This window comes from Notamacropus eugenii, chromosome 3 (genome assembly GCF_028372415.1).
Source record: "Notamacropus eugenii isolate mMacEug1 chromosome 3, mMacEug1.pri_v2, whole genome shotgun sequence".
Taxonomy (NCBI): Eukaryota; Metazoa; Chordata; class Mammalia; order Diprotodontia; family Macropodidae; genus Notamacropus; species Notamacropus eugenii.
In genome coordinates, this window is record NC_092874.1 from 429,473,573 (window position 1) to 429,493,891 (window position 20,319).

General features: G+C 42.2%; 1 protein-coding gene across 1 annotated transcript; it reads left to right on the plus strand.

The window, feature by feature from the left end:
- Positions 1–82: 82 nt before the first annotated feature.
- Positions 83–12,673, plus strand: LSM3 (LSM3 homolog, U6 small nuclear RNA and mRNA degradation associated). The gene is made up of 4 exons (XM_072598374.1): positions 83–228; positions 1,445–1,555; positions 10,721–10,816; positions 12,285–12,673. The coding sequence occupies exons 1-4, from the start codon at positions 208–210 to the stop codon at positions 12,363–12,365; spliced, it is 309 nt and encodes a 102-aa protein (XP_072454475.1). The 5' UTR covers positions 83–207; the 3' UTR covers positions 12,366–12,673.
- The last annotated feature ends 7,646 nt before the right edge of the window (positions 12,674–20,319 follow it).

Sequence of the window (20,319 nt, forward strand, 5' to 3'; positions counted from 1 at the left end):
AGACCCGAGGTGGAAGTGAAATCCACTAGGCGAGCGCAGGGAACCGCAAGGAGCAAAGCGTTCCTTACGTACTTCCGGTAACAGCAACCCTTTCTCTGCACGCCTCCCGGGCATTCGTCATCACGTTTGCTCTCGCTGATAGGCTGGCTGCCGCGAGAGCGTATACGTCATCTCGCGAGAAGCGGGAAAAGCAACCGGATTTGAAACATGGCGGACGATGCGGATCAGGTACGTTGCTGGAGAGCCTCCCTTTCCTCTGGGCTATTTCAGGATGCTTTTTGGAGCAGCCCTTTGCTCCTTCTTCCCGGATCCCGTCAAATCTTCCCTCCCCGCCAACCCTACCGAGAAATTCTGTAGTAACGGGGATTCTCTGAAAGTCTTGGGCTCCGAGTGGAGAAAGCCACGCCCTCCTCCGCTTTGTCACTGGCTGGCTGAGCTGTCTGTCACCTTCCGGCTAGCCAGCCGGAGTTTTCATTGGCTAGTCTTCTGGTCGTTGGCTGGACCGCCTCCTCCTGATTTACGGCTCAGCCAGCCAATGAGGGAGGACAAGTCTGTCCTGCCCTCCCTATCCCCGCCCCGAGTCCGCAGCCCTGGGAGGCTTGGCTTTAGCGTCCCAGAAGCCCCTTCCCCTGGCGTGCCCGCGGAGTCCCCCAGCCCACGCCGGTCCAGCCTGCCTCGGGTGGACAGGCTTTCTTGCTCCTTACCTCTCGTCTCCGTCTATTCCTTTGGAAAGCTTCCTTCTGCACGTTTGTAGTGACAAGGGTCTTGGGGGTGCTCGTTAATCATTATGCCCTTTGACCTCCCTCCTAACGATAAGAATAGCATGTGTGAGGGGTTTAGCGTGTGCAAAGCTGATTTTACAAGTGCTGTCTCATGTGATCCTCACAACAACCTGGGGGGGCGTTGTTATCCCCATTTGACCGCTGAGCCGACTCAGGCGGGCAGACGTGCAGTGACTTGCCCAGGGTCACACAGTGAGTGTCTTCCTCCCCAGCTCTTCCCTTCTCATCTGCAAGTCCCTTCCATTTTCAGCTTTAGTTGCCACTTGTCTCTGTATCTAAAGCCCAGCCAGATAAAGGGGACAAATACGTTTTCCCCATCCCACCACTCTTTTACAACCATCAGGCCCTCCGTTGCTGAAAATGTGACATTCTGCACAGCACCCTTAAACGTTTGCTATCTCTGAAGTGTTCTAGCCTGGCTGTGCTGCCTGCCCTGGGAGCCCTAAACAACCTTCAGGTGACAGTACTTTTGCCAGGCTGGCTTCTTGTAAAGAGGAGTTAAGGAATTCATTTTTAATGGAGTAACCTCTTGTAAGCTAGGTCAGGTGGAAACTGTAAGTGAAGAAATAATTGCCTTAGTGTCGGTTCTACAAAGAGCAGGTGGGTAATGTGCTGGAGCTCTTCTGGTGGGTGTGCATCATTGCAGTTTTTGTTTTTAACAGCAACAGACCACCAACACTGTGGAGGAGCCGCTGGATCTCATCAGGCTCAGTCTGGATGAGCGAATTTATGTAAAAATGAGAAATGACCGAGAACTACGAGGAAGATTGCATGTGAGTGAAGCGTTTCGAATCTGGGGCACACTGCAGATGGGGTTTGTGATTTCATCAGTAAAAAAAACTGAAAATGGGGGAACCCCCTCTATCAGTGCAACTCGGTGCCTTCTTTGCCAGCATCACAGAGATGTTAAGTCATTTGCTCGGGTCACAGTAGGTATGTGTGTCTGAGGGGGCACTTAAATCAGTTTCTGAGTCCAAGACCATCTGTCTACCATACTGACCTGTGTCTCAGTAGGCTTTGTAGTTTCCTCTAGAACATAGATCACATTAATGAGATCCACAGGAATTCTTTTCTATTTGACTTTGACACCACTGGTTTAAGGAACTGTGCTGAGGTTACAATATCGTGCCTGCCCCAGGGGGCATCCATTCTACTCGAAGGATCCAACATGTACATCAGTAATTATAAATAAGGTGTGAAGGGAGGCAGCGAGATCAGACCTTGGGTCTATTTTGTGTGGCCTGATGTGTGTGTCCCAAATTCTCTCCCTCATCTAACTGGGAGCAGAAGGGGCTTTTGCTTTTGTCTTTGCATCAGAAGTGTGTAGCACATAACAGGCACTTAAAAGATAATTAATTAGAAGTTAATTACAATATTCTAGAGTATTTGAGGAAGGAGAGAACCTTCGCATGTGAAGATGTCAGGAAACACTTCAGGGGGGGAAGGGATACCTGCTCTGAAAGAAGATGAGAGGTTTTGTTTGCCAATTGAGGGCCTGAGTTTGAATCCTGATTATACCTCTTATACTTGTGTGACTTAAGGCAAGACATTGGAACTTCTCTGGGCCCCATTTTTTTTGTCTATGAAGTGAGGACATTGTACAAGATGACCCCTAAGATTCTTTATGATTCTCAAGTCTTTAAGTTTACTAAGTAAGGAATCAGAAAGGTCAGTTGGTCAGTAAACATTTTTTAAGCACCCACTATGTGCCAGGCATTGTGCTAAGCTCTGGGGATACAAAAAGACCCATCCCTGACCTCAAGGAATTCAGAATCTAAATAGGGAGAAAACAAGCAGACCAGTATGTACAAACAAGCTATTTATACTGGATAAATAGGAAGTAAAAGAGGGAAGTTGCTGGGATTAAGAGGGCTTGGGAAAGGCTTACTGTAGAAGATGGGATTTTAGTTGGGACTTAAAGGATGCTAGAGAGGTCAGAAGGTGGAGCAGAGGAGGAATAGTATTCCAAGCTTGGTGGACAGCCAGGGAGAATGCCCAGAGATGGAGAGTCTTGTTTGTGGAATGTCCAGGAGGCCAGTGTCACAGGATTGAAGAGCACGTGGTGGGGAGTAAGTTGTAAGAAGACTGGAAAGGTGGGAGGGGGCTGATGATAAAGAACTTTGAATGCCAAACAGCATTTTCTATTTGGGGTTGGAGGTAATGGAGCTGTTGGAGTTTATTGAGTACGGGTGATGGTGATGTGGTTGGACCTGTAGGGGAGAGAGAAATAGTGAGGAGTCCAGAATGACTCCTAGGTTGTGAGCCTGGGTATGGGAAGGTAGAAGTGGGGAGGGTTCAGGGGGAAAGATAATGAATTCTGTTTGGGGCATATTGAGTTTAGGATGTCTGCTTTACATCCAGTTCAAAATGTCTGAAAGGCAGTCAGAGATTGGAGGTCAGCAGAGAGAATGCAGTAGGAAAAGTATATTAGCATAGAGATGGTAATGAAATTCATGTGAGCTGATGAGATAACCAAGTGGAGTAGTAGAGAGGAAGAAAAGAAGAGGGCCCAGGACACATTAAAGGGTGTGCTCTGAAGGAAGAACCAGCCAAGGAGACAGAGAAGCAACTGTCAGAGAGGGAGGAGGAGAGCCAGGACAGTGTCCTGAACACATAGAAGGAAAGGAGAGTGACTGGCAGTGTCAGAGGCTGCAGACAGGTCCAGGAGAACGGGGATTCCGATGTAAGCCTGCAGAAATGCATGGAAGCAGAACGTGGTAGCTTGTGTTGTGGCGTTGTAAGCAGCATCACATAGGTTAGCTCATTTTTTAACTCTGCTATTCCGTTTTAGCATTTTTATTTAAAGTTTGGAGTTCCAGATTCTAACCCTTTTTCCCTTCCCCCTCCCTGAGATGGCAAGCAATCAGACATAGGCTGTAAGTGTGCAATTATGTAAAACGTTTCCATATTAGTCATTTGGACAAGAAGACTGAAAAGAGAAAAGTCAAAGAAAGAAAGTAAAAAACAGCCCGCTTCAGTCGGTATTCAAACAGTATCAGTTCTTTGGGGGCAGGTAGTATGCTTCATCATCAGTCCTTTGGGGTTGTCTTGCATCACTGTATTGTTAAGAACAGCTAAGTCATTCACAGTTCTTCATCAAACAACATTCCTGCAGTTGTAAACATTGTTCTGATTCTGTTCAGTGAGCATCAGTTCATGGAAGTCCAGGTTTTTCTGAAATCTGCCTGCTCATCATTTCTTGCAGAATAATAGTATTCCGTTATGTTCAATGGCTCGTTTAGCCATTCCCCAATTGATAGGCATACTTTTGATTTCCAAGTCTTAGCCACCACAAAAAGAGCTGCTGTAAATATTTTTGTACAAACAGAGCCTTTTCCCTTTTTTTGGATGTCTTTGGACTATAGACCTAGCAGTGGTATTGCAGTATCAAAGCTCATGCACAGTTTTGTTTCTCTTTGGGCATGGTTCCAAATTGCCCTCCAGACTGGTTGGATGAGTTCACAACTCCACCAACAACAGTGCATTAGTTTTCCCACATCCCCTCCAACATTTTCCTTTTTTGTCATATTAGGCAATCTTAGGTGCAAGGTCATACCTCAAGGTTGTTTTAATTTACATTTCTCTGATCAGTAGTGATTTTGAGCAGTTTTTCATATGACTAGATAGCTTTGATTTCTTTATATGAAAACTGCCTGTTCATATCCTTTGACCACTTATCAATTGAGGAATGACTTGTATTTTTATAAATTTGACTCAGTTCTCTATATGTTTGAAAAATGAGGCCTTTATCAGAGATACTTGTTGCAGATTTTTTTCTCCAGTTTTTTGCTTGCCTTATAATTATGGTTGCATTGGTTTTGTTTGTACAAAACCTTTTTAAATGTCAAAATGATCCATTTTACATTTTGTAATGGTCTATCTTTGGTCCTAAATTCTTCCCTTATCCATAAGTTTGACGCAAACTATTCCATGCTCTCTTAATTTGCTTATGGTATCACTCTTTATGTGTAAATCATGTACCCAGTTTTGACTTCATCTTGGTTTGCAGTATGAGATGTTCTCCATCTAGTTTCTTCTGTACTGTTTTCCAGTTTTGCAGCAGTTTTTGCCAAATAATGAGTTTTTGTTCCAAAAACTTGGATCTTTTGAGTTTATCATATGCTGGATTACTGTGTTCATTTTCTATAACATAATTTATACTCAGTCTGTTCCAGTGATTCACCATTCTGTTTCTTAGCCAGTTCTAGATTGCTTTGGTTATTACTGCTTTATGATGCAGTTTGAGCTTTGGTGCAGCCCGATCACATTCTTCTGCTTTTTTTTATCGATTCCCTTGATATTTTTGAGCTTTTGTTCTTCCAGGTGAATTTTGTTAGTTTTTTTCTAACTCTATAAAATAATATTTTGATAGTTTGATTGGCATGGCACTGAATAACTAGATTAATTTAGGTAGAATTGTCATTTTTATTATATTGGCTTGGCCTACTGATGAGCAATTAATATTTTTCCAATTATTTAGATCTAACTTTATTTGTGTGAAAAGTGTTTTGTAATTGTGTTTATAGAGTTCCTGGATTTGTTTTGGCAAGTAGATTCCCAAATATTTTATATTGTGTACAGTTATTTTAAATGGAATTTCTTTTTCTATCTCTTGTTGCTGGACTTTGTTGGAAATATATAGAAATGCTGATGATTTGTGTGGGTTTATTTTGTATTCTGCAACTTTGCTAAAGTTGTTAATAATTTCAAGTAGTGTTTTAGTTAATTCTCTAGGATTTTCTAAATATACCATCATATAATCTGCAAAGAAGGATATCTTTGTTTCCTCCTTGCCTATTCTAATTCCTTTAATTTCTTTTTCTTCCCTTATTACTATAGCTAACATTTCTCGTACAATATTAAATAATAGAGGTGATAATGGGCATCCTTCCTTCATCTCTCATTGTATTGGGAACACTTCTGGCTTAGCTCCATTACAAATCATGTTTGCTGGTGGTTTTAAATAAATATTATTTATCATTTTAAGATAGGCTTCACTTAGTCCAATGCTCTCTAGTATTTTTAATAGGAATGGGTACTGTATTTTGTCTAAGGCTTTTTCTGCATCTGTTAAGATGTTCATACGATTTCTGTTGGTTTTGTTATTGATGTGGTCAGTTATGCTGATAATTTCCCTACTATTGAACCAGGCCTGCATTCCTGGGATAAATCCCACCTGGTCATACTATATGATCCTTGTGATAATGTTGTTGTAATCTCTTTGCTAGTATTTTATTGAAAATGTTTGCATCAATATTCATTAGGAAGATTGATCTGTAATTTTCACTCTCTGTTTTGGCTCACTGGTTTGGGTATCAGCACTATATTTGTGTCAAAAGGAATTTGGCAGGCCTTCCCTCTATTTTTCCAAATAATTTATGCAATGTTGGAATTAATTGTTCTTTAAATGTTTGGTAAAATTTGCTTGTGAACCCATCTGGTCCTAGGAAATTTTTCTTAGGAAGTTCATGAATTTGTTTGATTTTTTTTTTCTTAGACTGGGTTATTTATTTTATACTGTTAACGTGGGTAATTTATATTTTTGTAGATAATCAATTTCATTTAGATTGTCAAATTTGTTGGCATATAATTGGACAAAATAGTTCCTAACAATTGTCTTAATTTACTCTTCATTGAGGGTGAATTCACTCTTTTCATTTTTGATACTAGTAATTTGGTTGTTTTTTTTTTCAGTCAAATTAACTAATGGATTATCTATTTTTTTTCATAAAAACAGCTTCTAGTTTTATTTACTAGTTCAGTGGTTTTCTTCTTTTTAATTTTATTAGTTCAATGGCTTTCTTCCTTTCAGTTTTATTAGTCGCTCCTTTGATTTTTCAGGATTTCCAATTTGGTGTTTAATTGGGGATTTTTAATTGGTTTTCTTTTTGTTTGTTTTTTTTTAATTGCGTGCCCAATTCATTGATCTTCTTTTTTCTTTTTTGTTGATGTAAGCAACTAGAGATATAATCCTCTACGTACTGCTTTGGCTGCATCTCATAAGTTTTGGTATACTGTTTCATTATTGTTATGTTCTTTAATGAAATTATCAATTGTTTGTATGATTGGTTCTTTGACCCATTTATTTAATGATTAGATTATTTGATTTCCAATGAATTTTTTTTATCTTTTTCCACTGTCCATTATTAAGTATAATTTTTGTTACATTGTGATCTGAAAAGGATGGGTTTGCTATTTCTACATTTGATTGTGAGGGTTTTATGATCAATTTTTGTATAGATGCCATATACTGTGGAGAAAAATGAATATTCCTTTCTATTCCCATTTATCTTTCTCCAGAGATCTATCATATCTAACTTTTCCAGAAGTTTATTCACCTCCTTACCTTCTGAAAGTTGAGGTCCCCCACTAGTATAGTTTTATTATCTATTTCCTTCTGTAACTCATTCTACTTATTTCGTTGTCTATGGTACCTTTCAGCAAGATATAGTTTCCTTTATCTGTTTTTGCTTTTGCTTTATTTGAGATCTTGCTACCCCTGTTTTCTTTGCTTCAACTGAAGCATAATAGATTCTGCTCCGGGCCCTTACCTTTATCCTGTGTGTATTTCTTTCCTCCACATGTGTTTCTTGTAAACAACATATTGTAGGATTCTTTTTAATCCCTTGTCCTGTCTGCTTCTGTTTCATGGGTGAGTTCATCCCATTCCAAATATAGTTATAATTATTTCTTTCTCTCTCTTCCACCCCACCCTTTCTCTCCTCATTACCACCTTCCCCAGTACACCCTCCATTTATCAGTGGCCTCTGCCCCTTCCTTATGGGGTAAGATAGATTTCTGTATCCAATTTGAGTATGTATGTTAATCTTTGAGCCAGTTTTGATGAGAATAAGGCTTGAGCTTTGCCTGCTTAAGATCCTGGGAGGGAGGGAGCTTGTTGCTGGCCTTCCTCAGGGGTGGGGCCCCTGCTACTGGGTTGCTATGGAGGCAGCCTCTGTCTTCTGATAGTCCCCACAGGGCCTTTGTGTTGGCCAGGGGGCTTCACTACTGCTCAGCAGTGTGCTCAAGGACTCCTTGGTGACTTGTGCTGGGGGTGGAGTCACTGGGAAGGTCCTTGCCAGGATGCACACTACTCATTTGCCTAGGGGGCTGCTGCTACAGGAGGGTGGGACCTTGCTGGGGGGTTGCCCCAGGTTTGGAGCCTTGCTGCCAGCCCCCTGCTGTGAGGCTGGCTGTGGTGGCTGCTGTTGCTTCTGCCCTTGGACCTCTCTCTTCTCCCACCCCAGTAAGGCAGACTTTTCCTGAGTGCTGGTAAGCTGCTTACCTGCTCCTATACCAGTTTTGAGACAGCTTTCTACTTGTTTGGAGGGGAGTTTGGGAGGGCTTAGTGGGGGAATCATTCCTCTCTGCCATGTTGGCACTGGAAGATGTTAACTCCTTTGATCCTCAGCAACAATCCTGGGAAGTAGGTGCCATTATTGTCCCTATTTGACAAATGAGGAATCTGACACTAGGAAAGGTTGAGAGGGAATGTGAAGTTGATGGAACGAACTTTTGGCATTTATGTATCACATAATTGTGTTAGCTTACATGCACACACATTGTTTCTCAGGCACTTGTCTTCTGGCTTAATGGAAGTAGGTAGCTCAAATAGGATTACCTGGACATGCTGGGCATTATTTTTGTAAAAAGGTTTATTGATTCTTTTTCTTTTTTTTTTTACATTAGTGCCATTTCTAGAAAACCCCTTCACCCAGATTGAGCTTCTCTTGGTACCAAGGAAAATCAATGAAGCACAAACATTTGATGTAGTGTCTGCATCTGGCAACTTTACCCACCTTCTGCACTTGTGTATCTTGCCTCTCCGCTGTGACAAGCCAGTTTGCATCATCGTCAGTTTTCCAGAACGTTGCTTTTTTCAGTTCCTTGGGGTTTGACTTCTTTTCATTGATCTCATTTACATTGTTGCAGGCCTCGTTTATATTGGGTTTTTTGGCTTTGTTATTTGCACCATGCCCTTCAGATGAATTCCTAGTATTCATATCTTACTGCACAGTGATAGTCTATTATATCTCCAATTCCTGTCTTTGACTTCCTTGGAGTTTTGCCCAGTTTCTTGCATAGTCCAGAATTGGTATCCAGAATCGTTGAAGCGATTCACACAGTGCAGACCTGCTGCCAGTGCCTTACTGTGTCTGCCTTCCCCTCACTGCTCCCACGTTGACTTCTTGGTTTTTTGTTGAGTTCTTTTGGTCGTCTTTGCCCTTCTTCAAGATGTAACCTCAAGAGTTTCTTTATTTGCATTTCTCTTAGTATTAATAATTTGCAACATGTTATCAGGTGGTTGTTTGTAGTTTACATTTCTTTTGAAAACTGTTCATATCATTTGACCACCTACCAAGTTGGAAATGGCTCTGGGAAGTGTATGTATGTATTTATATATGTGTGTATATATTTTAATTCCTGTGTATTTTGGATTTCAGTCTTTTATCAGTGATTTTGATCAAATTAAATTTTTTTCTTTACTTAGCAGTTTAACTTATTTTGGGATTCTTAATGTTTTTTGTTTTTTTTTTTGCGAAAGCTACTTAATTTCATGTGTTCAAAAGGCTTATTTCTCTTCTTCTATCCTTTGTTGGTTGACTCTTCCTTCTCCATGCCTCTCAGCCAACTTACAGAGTTGGAAGGGACTTCAATTTCAACCTTCCCTAGTGGGAATCTTCTCCACATCTCTGTCAGAGGTCAGTCTGACTTCCTCATGCAGCCTGATTGGGAAGAGGAATCTGTCACCTCCAAAAGCAATTCTACTCGGGCATAGCTCTAATTGTTAGAATATTTTTCCTTTATGTCAAGCTTAAAGCTGCCTATTTTTAAATTTCTGAGTTTTAAAAAAAGTTCCAAACCTAAACATTTCTGTATACAAAATAAAACAGTCTCTATTATGCACACTTTGGTGTTTTTTTTTTTTGAAAACAGAAAAAAATTCAATATTTAACTTTCAAAGTTGTCCTCCTTGTCTCTGTATCCTTCTGACCTTCTGTGTGTTCTTTTCTGTGCATTTAAAAAAGATGTTTCAGTGCCACCTGAGGATTCCCTCATTACATTCTTCTTCATTCCACCTTCTCCTTTTGCCTCCAAATGAAAAAACAGCAGTAAAGCTCATAAAACACACACACACACACGTACATACGTACATACGTACATGTATATGTATCTATAAACAAATTCTCACATTGGCCGTATTAGAACATGTATATCTCAGTCTTCGCTTTGATTCTGTCACCTCTTTATCAGCATTGGTCCTCTGGAATCATGGTTGGTTGCTGTAGAGTTCCTAAATCTTTCAGAATTGGTTTTTCTTTCCAAGATTGTTATAGTATTACATAAGTTATGTAAATTGTTCCTCTGGTTCTGCTTGCTCTACTTGTTTTGTGTGGGGGGGTCCCTTTCCTCTTTCTTAATCTCTTTGGGGTGTACTGGCTGTTTTTGAAAAATACATGCATATTTAAACATTATTGTTGCTTACCCTCCCCCAAGATTGAACTAACAACAGGTAAGGAAAAATAAGGAAAACAAATACATTGACCATGTGTACCAAAGCTGGGAAAGGCACCTGTTCTCGTTCTCTTTGGAGCTTTCTTAATTGCTTATGTGTCATGGGAAGTGTGCCTCCTTTAAGTCATGGGTAAGGTCTGTGGCCTCCATACTTATGTTTGACACGTTCTAAGGAAATTTTAAAATTGTGTCCATTAAGGGAATTTTTTAGCCAAAAAAAATAAATCAGGACTGGATTAATGACCTCTTTACCTCAGAACACAGAAAAAAATCATTAGTAATGAGCATGTTTTTCATGTTTAACTTACTGTTAAGTATTCATTTTGTATATTAACTGAATTTCAAGTATATACTTATTTGTAATCTGTGTTCATTTATACATGTTCCATAATCTAATAATTCAACTGCATTTATTTCCCTAGGCTTATGATCAGCATTTAAACATGATTTTGGGAGATGTAGAAGAGACTGTGACAACTATAGAAATCGATGAAGAAACTTATGAGGAGATCTATAAAGTAAGTTATCTTGCCTCTTCCTTCTAATGGAATGATTTAGCATATAGAATTCTTCAGTTCAGCAGATTGTTTTCGTGCCTGCTCGTGCAGCCCTTGATACCTCAGACAATCTCTTCCTTCCTCACATTCTCTTCTTTCAGCTTCTCTAACACGGGCCTCACAGACTGAGTTTTCTTTAGTCACTCCTCTTCACATTTATTGGTTCGGCTTCCCTCATGTCACCCTTCTGCTCTTTATACATTTTCTTTTTAGAGGTCTATTCTCATCTTATTTTCCTCAATCTCGATTTGGGAGCTCTTCCTTCTCCTGAGCTCTGTTATGTCATTTTTTCCAAGATGGAGGCTAGGATGCCCCCTAGGAGCCAGCTAGTCCAACCTCCTCTCCTAGAGGTGAGGACACAGAAACCTGGACAAGATAAATGCTTTGCCCGAGGTCACACAGGCTGAAAGTGGCAGAGGCAGTGTCTGAACTCATTTCCTCTGTGTCCAGAGGCAGCTCTTTCTATCCCAAGTCTCCCATCTGCCTGCCAGACATTTCCCCTTTGGTGTCTTGCCATTTCTTCAAATTCAGTGCTTACTTATTTAATTTTATTGCTATGTTTTGGTCTTATATCATATTTATTTTCAAATAAATCCCTCTTCCTCCCCAGAGTAATCCCTTATAACAAAGAATAAAAAAAAGAAGGAAAGTAGGGAGAACAAACAGTTCCCCAGAGCTAACTAGCCCCTCAGCTGAGCCTGACAGGCTGGGACAGTTTCTGGTTCTACAAAGAGGGGAGAAGTTTGCATGTTTTCCTGTCCTTGGGGTCAAGCTTGATCATATAATTACACAACATTCAGTTTTTGGTTTTTATTTTTTCCATTTGCGTTGTTGTAGTTATTGTGTTAGTTTTTTCGTGGTCCTGCTTACTTAACTTTTATGTTGGTCCGCATAGTCTTCCCTTTGTTTCTTACAGCTCAGTAATATTCCATTCTGTTTATGTACCACGATTTGTTTAGCCATTCCTCAAACTGGTGGGCATTTACCTTGTTTCTACCAAAAAAATGTTGCTATCAATATATTGATGTTTCTGGGACCTTCTTAATCACTAAAACAGTGGGATCTCTGGGCAGACCAACAATTCAAATAATCAAACTCTTCATCTTCCGCTTTCCCTCCACAAAATATTCCAATTGGTTTTCCTTAAAGTCATATTCATTTCCTGGTCATCTAGTCTTAAAATCTCAGAAGAGTTTTGACTGTTTGTGTGGAGTAGTGAAAATGGATTTTTTTTTCTTGGCTAAGCACATGTAGACAATCAGGTTTTAAAATAATTTCTCTGTGGTATTTGTGGCTAATTCAGATGTGTATTTTGATATGGTTTTTTTTTTTTGACATTCACATAATTTCCCTTTGTTTTCAAAAAAAATTCCTAAGTATTGGTTTAAAATATGTTCTATAAAGTTTTTTTCTTTGTTTTTCCTCTCAGTCAACCAAGAGGAACATTCCAATGCTGTTTGTTCGAGGCGATGGGGTGGTATTAGTAGCCCCTCCTTTAAGAGTTGGCTGAAACCAAGACTTTATCCCATGTGGAAAACTGAAGACTGGACAATGGCCTCTACGAGAGAAGCTAGTGTTCAAAAGAACAACCTGTGATACCTTTTTGATATTTAGAAATAATCAAGGAACCCTCCACCTTTACAATTCCTAATCTAACTGGCATAACACTTATTCTTGATTTCAGATACCAAACCTACCAATTTATGTAAGCGTCATAAGGCAGGACTCTTTTTTCACTGACTTAATTTGTCTCTTCATCTTTCAGGCAATTATATTTTTTTAATTAAATTTACCTTTTGGGGTTTTGTTGACCAGGCAGCTATCTTGTGATTCCTGAAAAGTAACATGTCTAAGAGAGTAGTTTTTTTTAATATAGATCAAATGTCTAAGCATGCTAAGGCACACACATCTGAAACAGAGGAATCATGGAACCTCCTGCTGCCCATTCCATGCCCGAGCTCATTCTCATGTGCTTAGTTTTAGTGGCTACACATGAGTTCAAGCAGTTGCTCACACACACACACACGCACATGCACACACCCACACCCACACCCCCTTACCCTTTTGTGAGCAGCCCACCATGGCTGCCCTCTCACTTGACAGTGGTTAACAACAGAGCCAGTCAGCCCTAAAGCTGCACTGAAAATCATGTGCTAGGTTGTTTTTCCCCTAGTGGATTCTCAGTCACATCGAGTATCATCGAGGAAGAAAGCATCTTTCCTTGCTTTAGTGAGTCGCACCATCTGGGGCTGGATGATACTTGATTTGTGGCCAATCCATTTGTTAGTCTGCTGAGTGTGTGCTCGTTCTTTTGTTATCAGGTGTGATGTAGAGCCACATGTTATTTTGAGTGATATGCTTTAAAAAGGACTTTCTGTCAGCATTCAGTAATAATATGAAATGGTCCCTCTTTTCATCATGGTTTTTCCTAATCCTGGCAGCAGGTGGTGTGAGTCCCCTCTGTCTGCCCTGCTGTGTGGCATTGTCCCTTTCCACAGGGCTACCCCAGGGGAGGCAGTAACTCAAGGAGGGAAGGGACCACCCCCTTCTGCTGCAGCTCTCTCAGTTTTGAACAGGTGGGTTTGCTGTCCTGGGTGGGAGGGGCCACTGCTTCTGTTTGTCTTCATCTGCAGTGTGCTGAGCCCCTCCCCTGTAACTGTGAATGACTTCTAGAATAGCCCGGGCCCCCATCACAAGTAGAGTAATGGCATTTCTGCAGTGGAGCACCGAACAATGGCAGGAGACCCTGCCAGCATCTACAACTTTCTGATTGTTTAGTTGCCTTTCAGAAACTTAGGATGTCACATTTTTAGGACTGGGAAGGACTTCAGAGATCATCCATTCTTAGTTTTACAACAGAGAAAACGAGACCCAGATGTGTGAAGCAAACTTCCTGTATTCACTCTGTGTGTTAGTGTCATTTGGAACTAGAATCTGGATGTCTTGACTGCTGGTGCAGGGCTTTCTATTCTACTGTCCTGCCTCTTTTTTGTGAAGGTTTAAGTGTGTCCTGGAGAATCCATGTGGAATACAGGCTGCCCTCAGTCAAGGGAATTAGGAGATAGAAGGGTACCCAGGCCTGATGTGAGGCTTGGGCTGGGTTCTACATGTCTACGTGAGACTTAGTGAAGGTTGTGGAGTGTCAGAGCTAGAAGGGACCTAAGCTACTCTTATTCTGGTCTCATTCTCATTTTACAAAGGAGGAGAGAGGCACAGAGACAGGAGATTACTTGACCAGGTAGTCAGTGAGTGAATTCAATAAGCATTTATTAAGCACCTACTGTGTGGTAGGCACTGGAATACAAAGACAGCTGAAATGGGCTCTGCCCTCAAGGAGCTCACATCCTCCTGGGGCTGGGAAACCATGTACCAAAGTAAGAAAATGCCAAGTGATTTGGAGATGAAGAAGTAGAGAACATTGGTAACCTGGGCTACTGGGAGGATGTACAATGGCTCCTCTCTCTGGAGGCATCTAGAGCTGAGATGGAAGAGCTCGTTTAGGGTTAGACTGTGTGTGTAGTGGGCAGATTTATCAGCAGAGGGATGATCATCGAACCCATGAGATCCCCATAGGAGTACTCCCACAGGAGTACAGAAGAAAGCAAAGGAGCCTTGACACAGAGCCCTTGGGTAATTTCACACAGGGTTTGGGATCTTAAAAAAGACTGAAAAAGAAGTGAAGTATTTATTGTGACACCTCCTTCCCCACTACCATCCCAGCCTGAGGGATTCTGATACCCACTCCTCCCCCAGGGGGTTGCCCCCCATCCCTTCCTACACATCCCTTCCTATTATACTCTGGTTTTCTGTGCAGGCTGTGTATCTGAACATTTTTCATCTTTATTGTTTTCTGGAAGGCTTCGTGGCTCAGTGTTGATCCTCATCTCCCAGATGTCACCTTTGGAAAGCTCTTAAACTGGTGATGATGATGACCATGGCAGGGGTGTTGATGTTGTCTGTGTCCAGAGGGGGGTCATGCATAATGGACATAGGACATGAATTAAGAGAGGATAGAATATAGTGTTGGCAGTAGCTGCATTGGTAAGACTTCCAGTGTGCCAAAAAACTAACCCATGGCAATATTTAAGCATACCGTTCGTTTAAAACATTTCCTGTAAGAACCTACACAGTGTTAACTAGCCCTTCTCACACATTATCATTTTATTGTGCCTCTTTTGTTTTTCAAAGAGCACCAGTGACACCATGGGATGATATCTTGACTCGCCACTGAATTAGATTTGAGTCATTGAAGTCCAGTGGTGAAGGCCTGGGATGGCGTGAGTGACCTTGGTGTTTTTGATGTCTGACCAAGCTCTCAGTGCTCCACAGTGCCAACTTTGGCCTCCTGCATAGTTGCTGGAACAAATTATTCTTCTGTGCCTATTGAACTCGGGGAAAATCTTCACATGCTTAGTGTAGACATCCCCTTAACTCACTGATGGGTTTGAGACCTGTCAGTTATCCTCAACCTAGTTTAGCCTGTCTGGAGTGTGGCTACTGCACAAGCTGAGTTGAGTGCCAGGTGGACACCAAAGGTGGCTGAGCGGCCCTAAGAGGGCTGTGAGTCAGCAAGTCTTCATACTAGATGTGCTAGGCCTGCCTGCGTATTGTGTACATCAGTGAGCAGCTGGGTGGTGCAGTGGACAGAGCATGCTGGACCTGAATTCAGGGAGACCTGAGTTCCAGTCCAGCCTCAGGCACTTTGCTATGTGATCCTGCCTCAGTTTCTCTATCTGTAAAATGTTTATTGTAATAGAACCACCTTCAAAAGGTTGTTATGAGGACCAAATGAGATATTATAAAACCATTTTATTAGTGACAAAACCAATGGAATGTACCTCATGATATATAATATTGTCCTTCAATTCTTATAGCAGCCCTGTGAGGTAGATAGTAAAAGTGTTGGTATTCCCATTTTATAGAAATGGACATGGAGGCTATCACTTGCTTATAGTGACAGAGCTGGTAAGTGGCAAATCTAGATATCCTAACTCCCAAGGGCTAGGATTTCCTAAGTTTAGTGTATCTTATATTCCCATATTGCTAAAATTCCCTTTCATAATTTTACAGTTTGGGGACTTGTCCTAATTTCTTTCAGAGTTTGGGCCCATAGATTGACTTGCATACGTAGAATCTCGTATGTTTTGTAAAGTGTCATTCTGTTAACCTCCTGGGTTTCTCAAGGGCTCAGCTAGCAGAGTGTAAACTCTAGCTGGACACTGGCTATGTGATGTTATCCAGAGAGCCTCCTAGCAAGGTTCTGATGAATTTTTCAAACAAAGCAACTCTGGAAATGCAGCTGCTAAGGAGAGAGGGAGGAGCCCCGTGGAGCAAATCACCCGTCTTTGAAAGGGAAGCATTTTGTGACAGCTCCCATTTTTTGTAGCACACTCAGGCTACCCTCAGTGCAAAGTGCTTTCCTCACAGCCCTGTGTCAGGAAGACTCACCAGTCGTATCCCACTGTTTCAGGTGAGGAAACAGACTGTGCATGAGTGTTACTCAGTCCCTCAGTGGGGATTTGAGCCTAAGGCAACTTCCGCCCTCCCAGTGACAGGGCTGGAGAGGAAGGCCAAGAAACTTGGGCCTCCTGCTCATCCAAGTCACCAAGGAAATGACTTGCTCTTCTCCATGGGCCAAAAGCAAATTTTATTAAATTTGGAGCCGAATCAGTGCCATGCTCTGAACTGGAGCCCCATGAAGATACGATTGCTCTTGTCAGTGCCACTGAGCCTCTTAGTGATGTCCCCCTGCAGCCCCCTTCCCCCGGGAGGTCGGCCTCTGAGCTTTGTTGCTGAAGACATGAGCCCTGCATTCTGCAGTGCCTTGATCAGGATCTGTACCCAGGTTCATGTTGCTAGGATTTCATGGGAGGTCATGGGCGCTGATGAGCAGCTTGACAAATGTTTTCTGCAACATCTTGTCCTCTGCCCTACCTAAATAGGACAGTGCCATCTCTGCTTCTCCTAACCACCCTGTTCATCCTGTAAGCCAACAATATTGGCACGTTCTAGTAACAAATGCTTCATTTTCTCACAGAAATTTAAATTCACGTGGAAGCAGAGACAAAAACATTAAACTTTATTAAGGTCACTACTGAGGTGTCATTGGACCCTTGTCCCTAGGGACGGTATCTTCTTAGCTATTTGTAGAAACATTGGTGACATCATACCTATTTGCCCCATAGACTAAAGAAGACAACACAACTTGGTGTGGTCTGTAAAGGTGGTCAGCTCATACAGTATGGCCAAATCCCTGTGACGCTTACAAAGCCCTTTCCCAATAAAATTCTGGGATGGAGATGCAAACAGTACAAGGGACCATCTTTTCCCCAGCCCCCACCTTTGAGCTGGAGAAACAGGTTAAGGAGCTTGCCCATGACCACGGAATTAAGAACCATCTGAGCCGGGGTCCAAACCTAGATGTGTCCTGGTCTAGCTCTGCACCATGTTCTTCATATATTAGGTTACTCCAGATGTATTTCTGAATTGAGGTGGGAAGAGGAAGGGAAGTGAAGGAAGGAGGCCTAGGGTGGTTCTGTCTGCCCAGCTAGTATCTTGAAACTCCTCAGGACTGCAGTGATTAATTATCCCCTAATAGCACCACCACCCCCTCCCCAACCGAACAGGTGACATCCTGACTTGGCTTGTTGAAACATCTGTTGTTCTGTACACATGGTGCCTTCCTGCTCCAGCTCACTTCACCATTTAACAATAAGAGCCCTGCATTTTACAAGTCACACCTGTAGAGACGGTATCTGTACAGCCAGCAATTGGGAGGCTAACAGTTCTGATTCATTTCTGCAGTCCTCATCCTAAGAGCATTCAAAGTGCTTGCAAGATTCTCCATCCCCATAAAGTACTTAATGTGTGATGATAACTCAATGAAGAAGTATTTACTCAACTCTCACTGTGTGCCTTGCTCTGTGCTAAGCACTGGAGATAAGAAAAAGCAGGATACTCTTATCACTCCAACATCTCGGTCTGCTCTCCTCTCATCTAAAGAGATGGCCCTTCCCTTGCCCAAAGCAAGCCCCCTCAGCATTCACCCTCAATCCCATCTCCCATCTCTCATCTTTACTATCTCCCCCTATTTGCTGCCCATAAACATGCCAATCTCTGTCTTTAAAAACCCCTCATTTGATCCACCCATCCTCACTAGATACTGTCCCATCTCTCCTTCCCTTCTTGGCTAAACTTGAAAAAGCCATCTTCCTTTTATCTCTCATTTCTTCTCTGACTGAGGGAGGGGCTGGAAGGAGGGACAGAATTTGGAACTCAGTTTTTTGGTTTTTTTTAAAGAATGTTAAAAAATAAAGCCTCTGTAATCTGACTTCTAATCTCATCATTCATTCAAAACCGTTCTTTTCAAGAAAGTAGACCAATTAGAAAGAAAAGTAATCAGGGTGAGAGGTGATTAGGCAGCTAGGTCAAGTAGTGAATCGGGTGTTGGATTGTGAGTCAAGGATAGCTGGTTTGGAATCCTGCCTCTGATAACTGAACAGCTTTGTGACCCTGGGCAAGTCAATAGCACCCCTCTCTGCCTCACTTTCTATGAGAGATAATCATAAAACCCACTGCACAGTGTATTTGTGAATATCAAATGAGAAAAGATGGTTTACTGGGCAAACCTTAAAGTGCTGTATAAACATTAACTCATTAATTAGGGTTGCGGCAGTGTGAGTGGAGAGAGGATGGTGTGTGACAAGAATCTTGTAGGAACAGCAGAATGACCCTGGGATTTTAAGTCTGGGTGACTGGGAAGATGATAGGGACCTCAACAGTAATGGGACGATTTGGAAGAGGACTTGATGCTCCTTGGGATATGTTGAGTTGGGAGTGTAGTGGCACACCTAGTTTGAAATGTTCCAAGAACAGTTGGTAATATTGAATCAGAACTCTGGAAGGAGACTTGCTGGATAGATAGATTTGGGAATTAGCATAGAGAGGGCTGTTGAACCTGCGGGAGCCAAGATGATCACCAAAGGGAAAGAAAGGAGAGAGAAAAGAAGAGGAGCCAGGCTTGAACGTCACCCCCTGATGGTGAGGAGACAGGATGCCTGCCAGCAATTGTTCCACCTGGTCTCAGTATCTACCTGGATCAGTGTTTCCTGGCTTGGATTGTAAATCTCCCAGGTACAGAGACCATGTTAGAGACATTGAGAAGACCGAGGTCCCTGGGGCCTAGGCCCCTATGCTACTCTTTTTCTTATTTGCTGGATCCCCCTTTTGCCTCGATCTTTGGCCTAACGGCTTTATTCTGGGTCTCCTTTTGTCCCAGAAGAGCTGGGACTACTTAGAGCCCAGGGCTTGGTGACGTTGGCTCTTTGACTGCTGAGCCTCATTGTCAAGCACTAGATGGCGCTGTGCTCTCTCGGGTTTTCATGTTCTGCTGGGCTGATTTATGGGTCGTGTGTGAGGTTGGCCAGCCAGCACTTTACTTATCTTGTCATTTATTTCCTCAAATCTAAACTGCCCAGGGAGAGTGACCCTATAAAGCTGTTGCTTGCCAAGAGTGGAGTCTGAAAATGCCTCTTGTGGTTCAAGCACCCGAGAGTGATTTGCAAGAAAACCTGGGTTTTGTGTGTATTTGTGCCCACATCCTGTCGAATTAAATGCAGAGAAATTCAGTGCAGCAGCTTGCCAGTCACTCAGGATACAAGGTTTCTTTTCAGAGCTACTGTTCCAAATGAAATCAAGAGCAGATAAAAATGTATCAGTATCATACAGGCTGTCTGTATCCAACTCAAAAGAGTCTTGGCTCTGCTGTTTTCAGGCTTTAAGCAAGGACTTTCCCTTCCTTGGGCCTTGATTTCCCTGACTGCAAAATGAGGGAGTTGGAACTGGAACAGACCACTGTCAGCTCAGCAAGTCTGTCATTCTATTATGGTACCAGGACAGCTGTGGGATGACCAGTTTAGGAAAGAAAAGATCATGAGGTTGGAGCTTTTGAAAAATACCCAAGGAACAGACTCTGGAAAATAACTTCTATGTCCAGAGGTCCCACATAGCATGCTTCCTGTCTCTCAGATTCCACCCAGGTCACTGCGGTTGGCCCATAGTGATGAAAGGCTATTCATGAATATGCGTTTGTCTTTTTTAATGGAGGGCCAAAGAGTGGGTCTTGTGAGTTTATCCAGGACGTCCCCAAAGCCTCGGTGCCATGAAGAAGCTTTCATCCACAGCTTAAAAGTGCTTTAAGATTTGGGGGACATCCTGTATAGTCTTTGTGTATTGGAGTTGATAGTAAGAGTTTTCCAAAAACACTTCTCATTGATCCTTGGTGCCTGCCCTCCAAGTCCAGTCCAAAATCAGCCCAATTAAGGCAGATGCCTGAAAAAGGAGGGGGCTGGGGGGTTGGGATCCTGGCCAGACGGGGAAACTTCTTTCCTCCTCTACAGCCTTTTCTCAGTTCTTGTTTGATCCTTGTGTTCAAGGTCATTCTCAACATCACGGGACTGGGATCT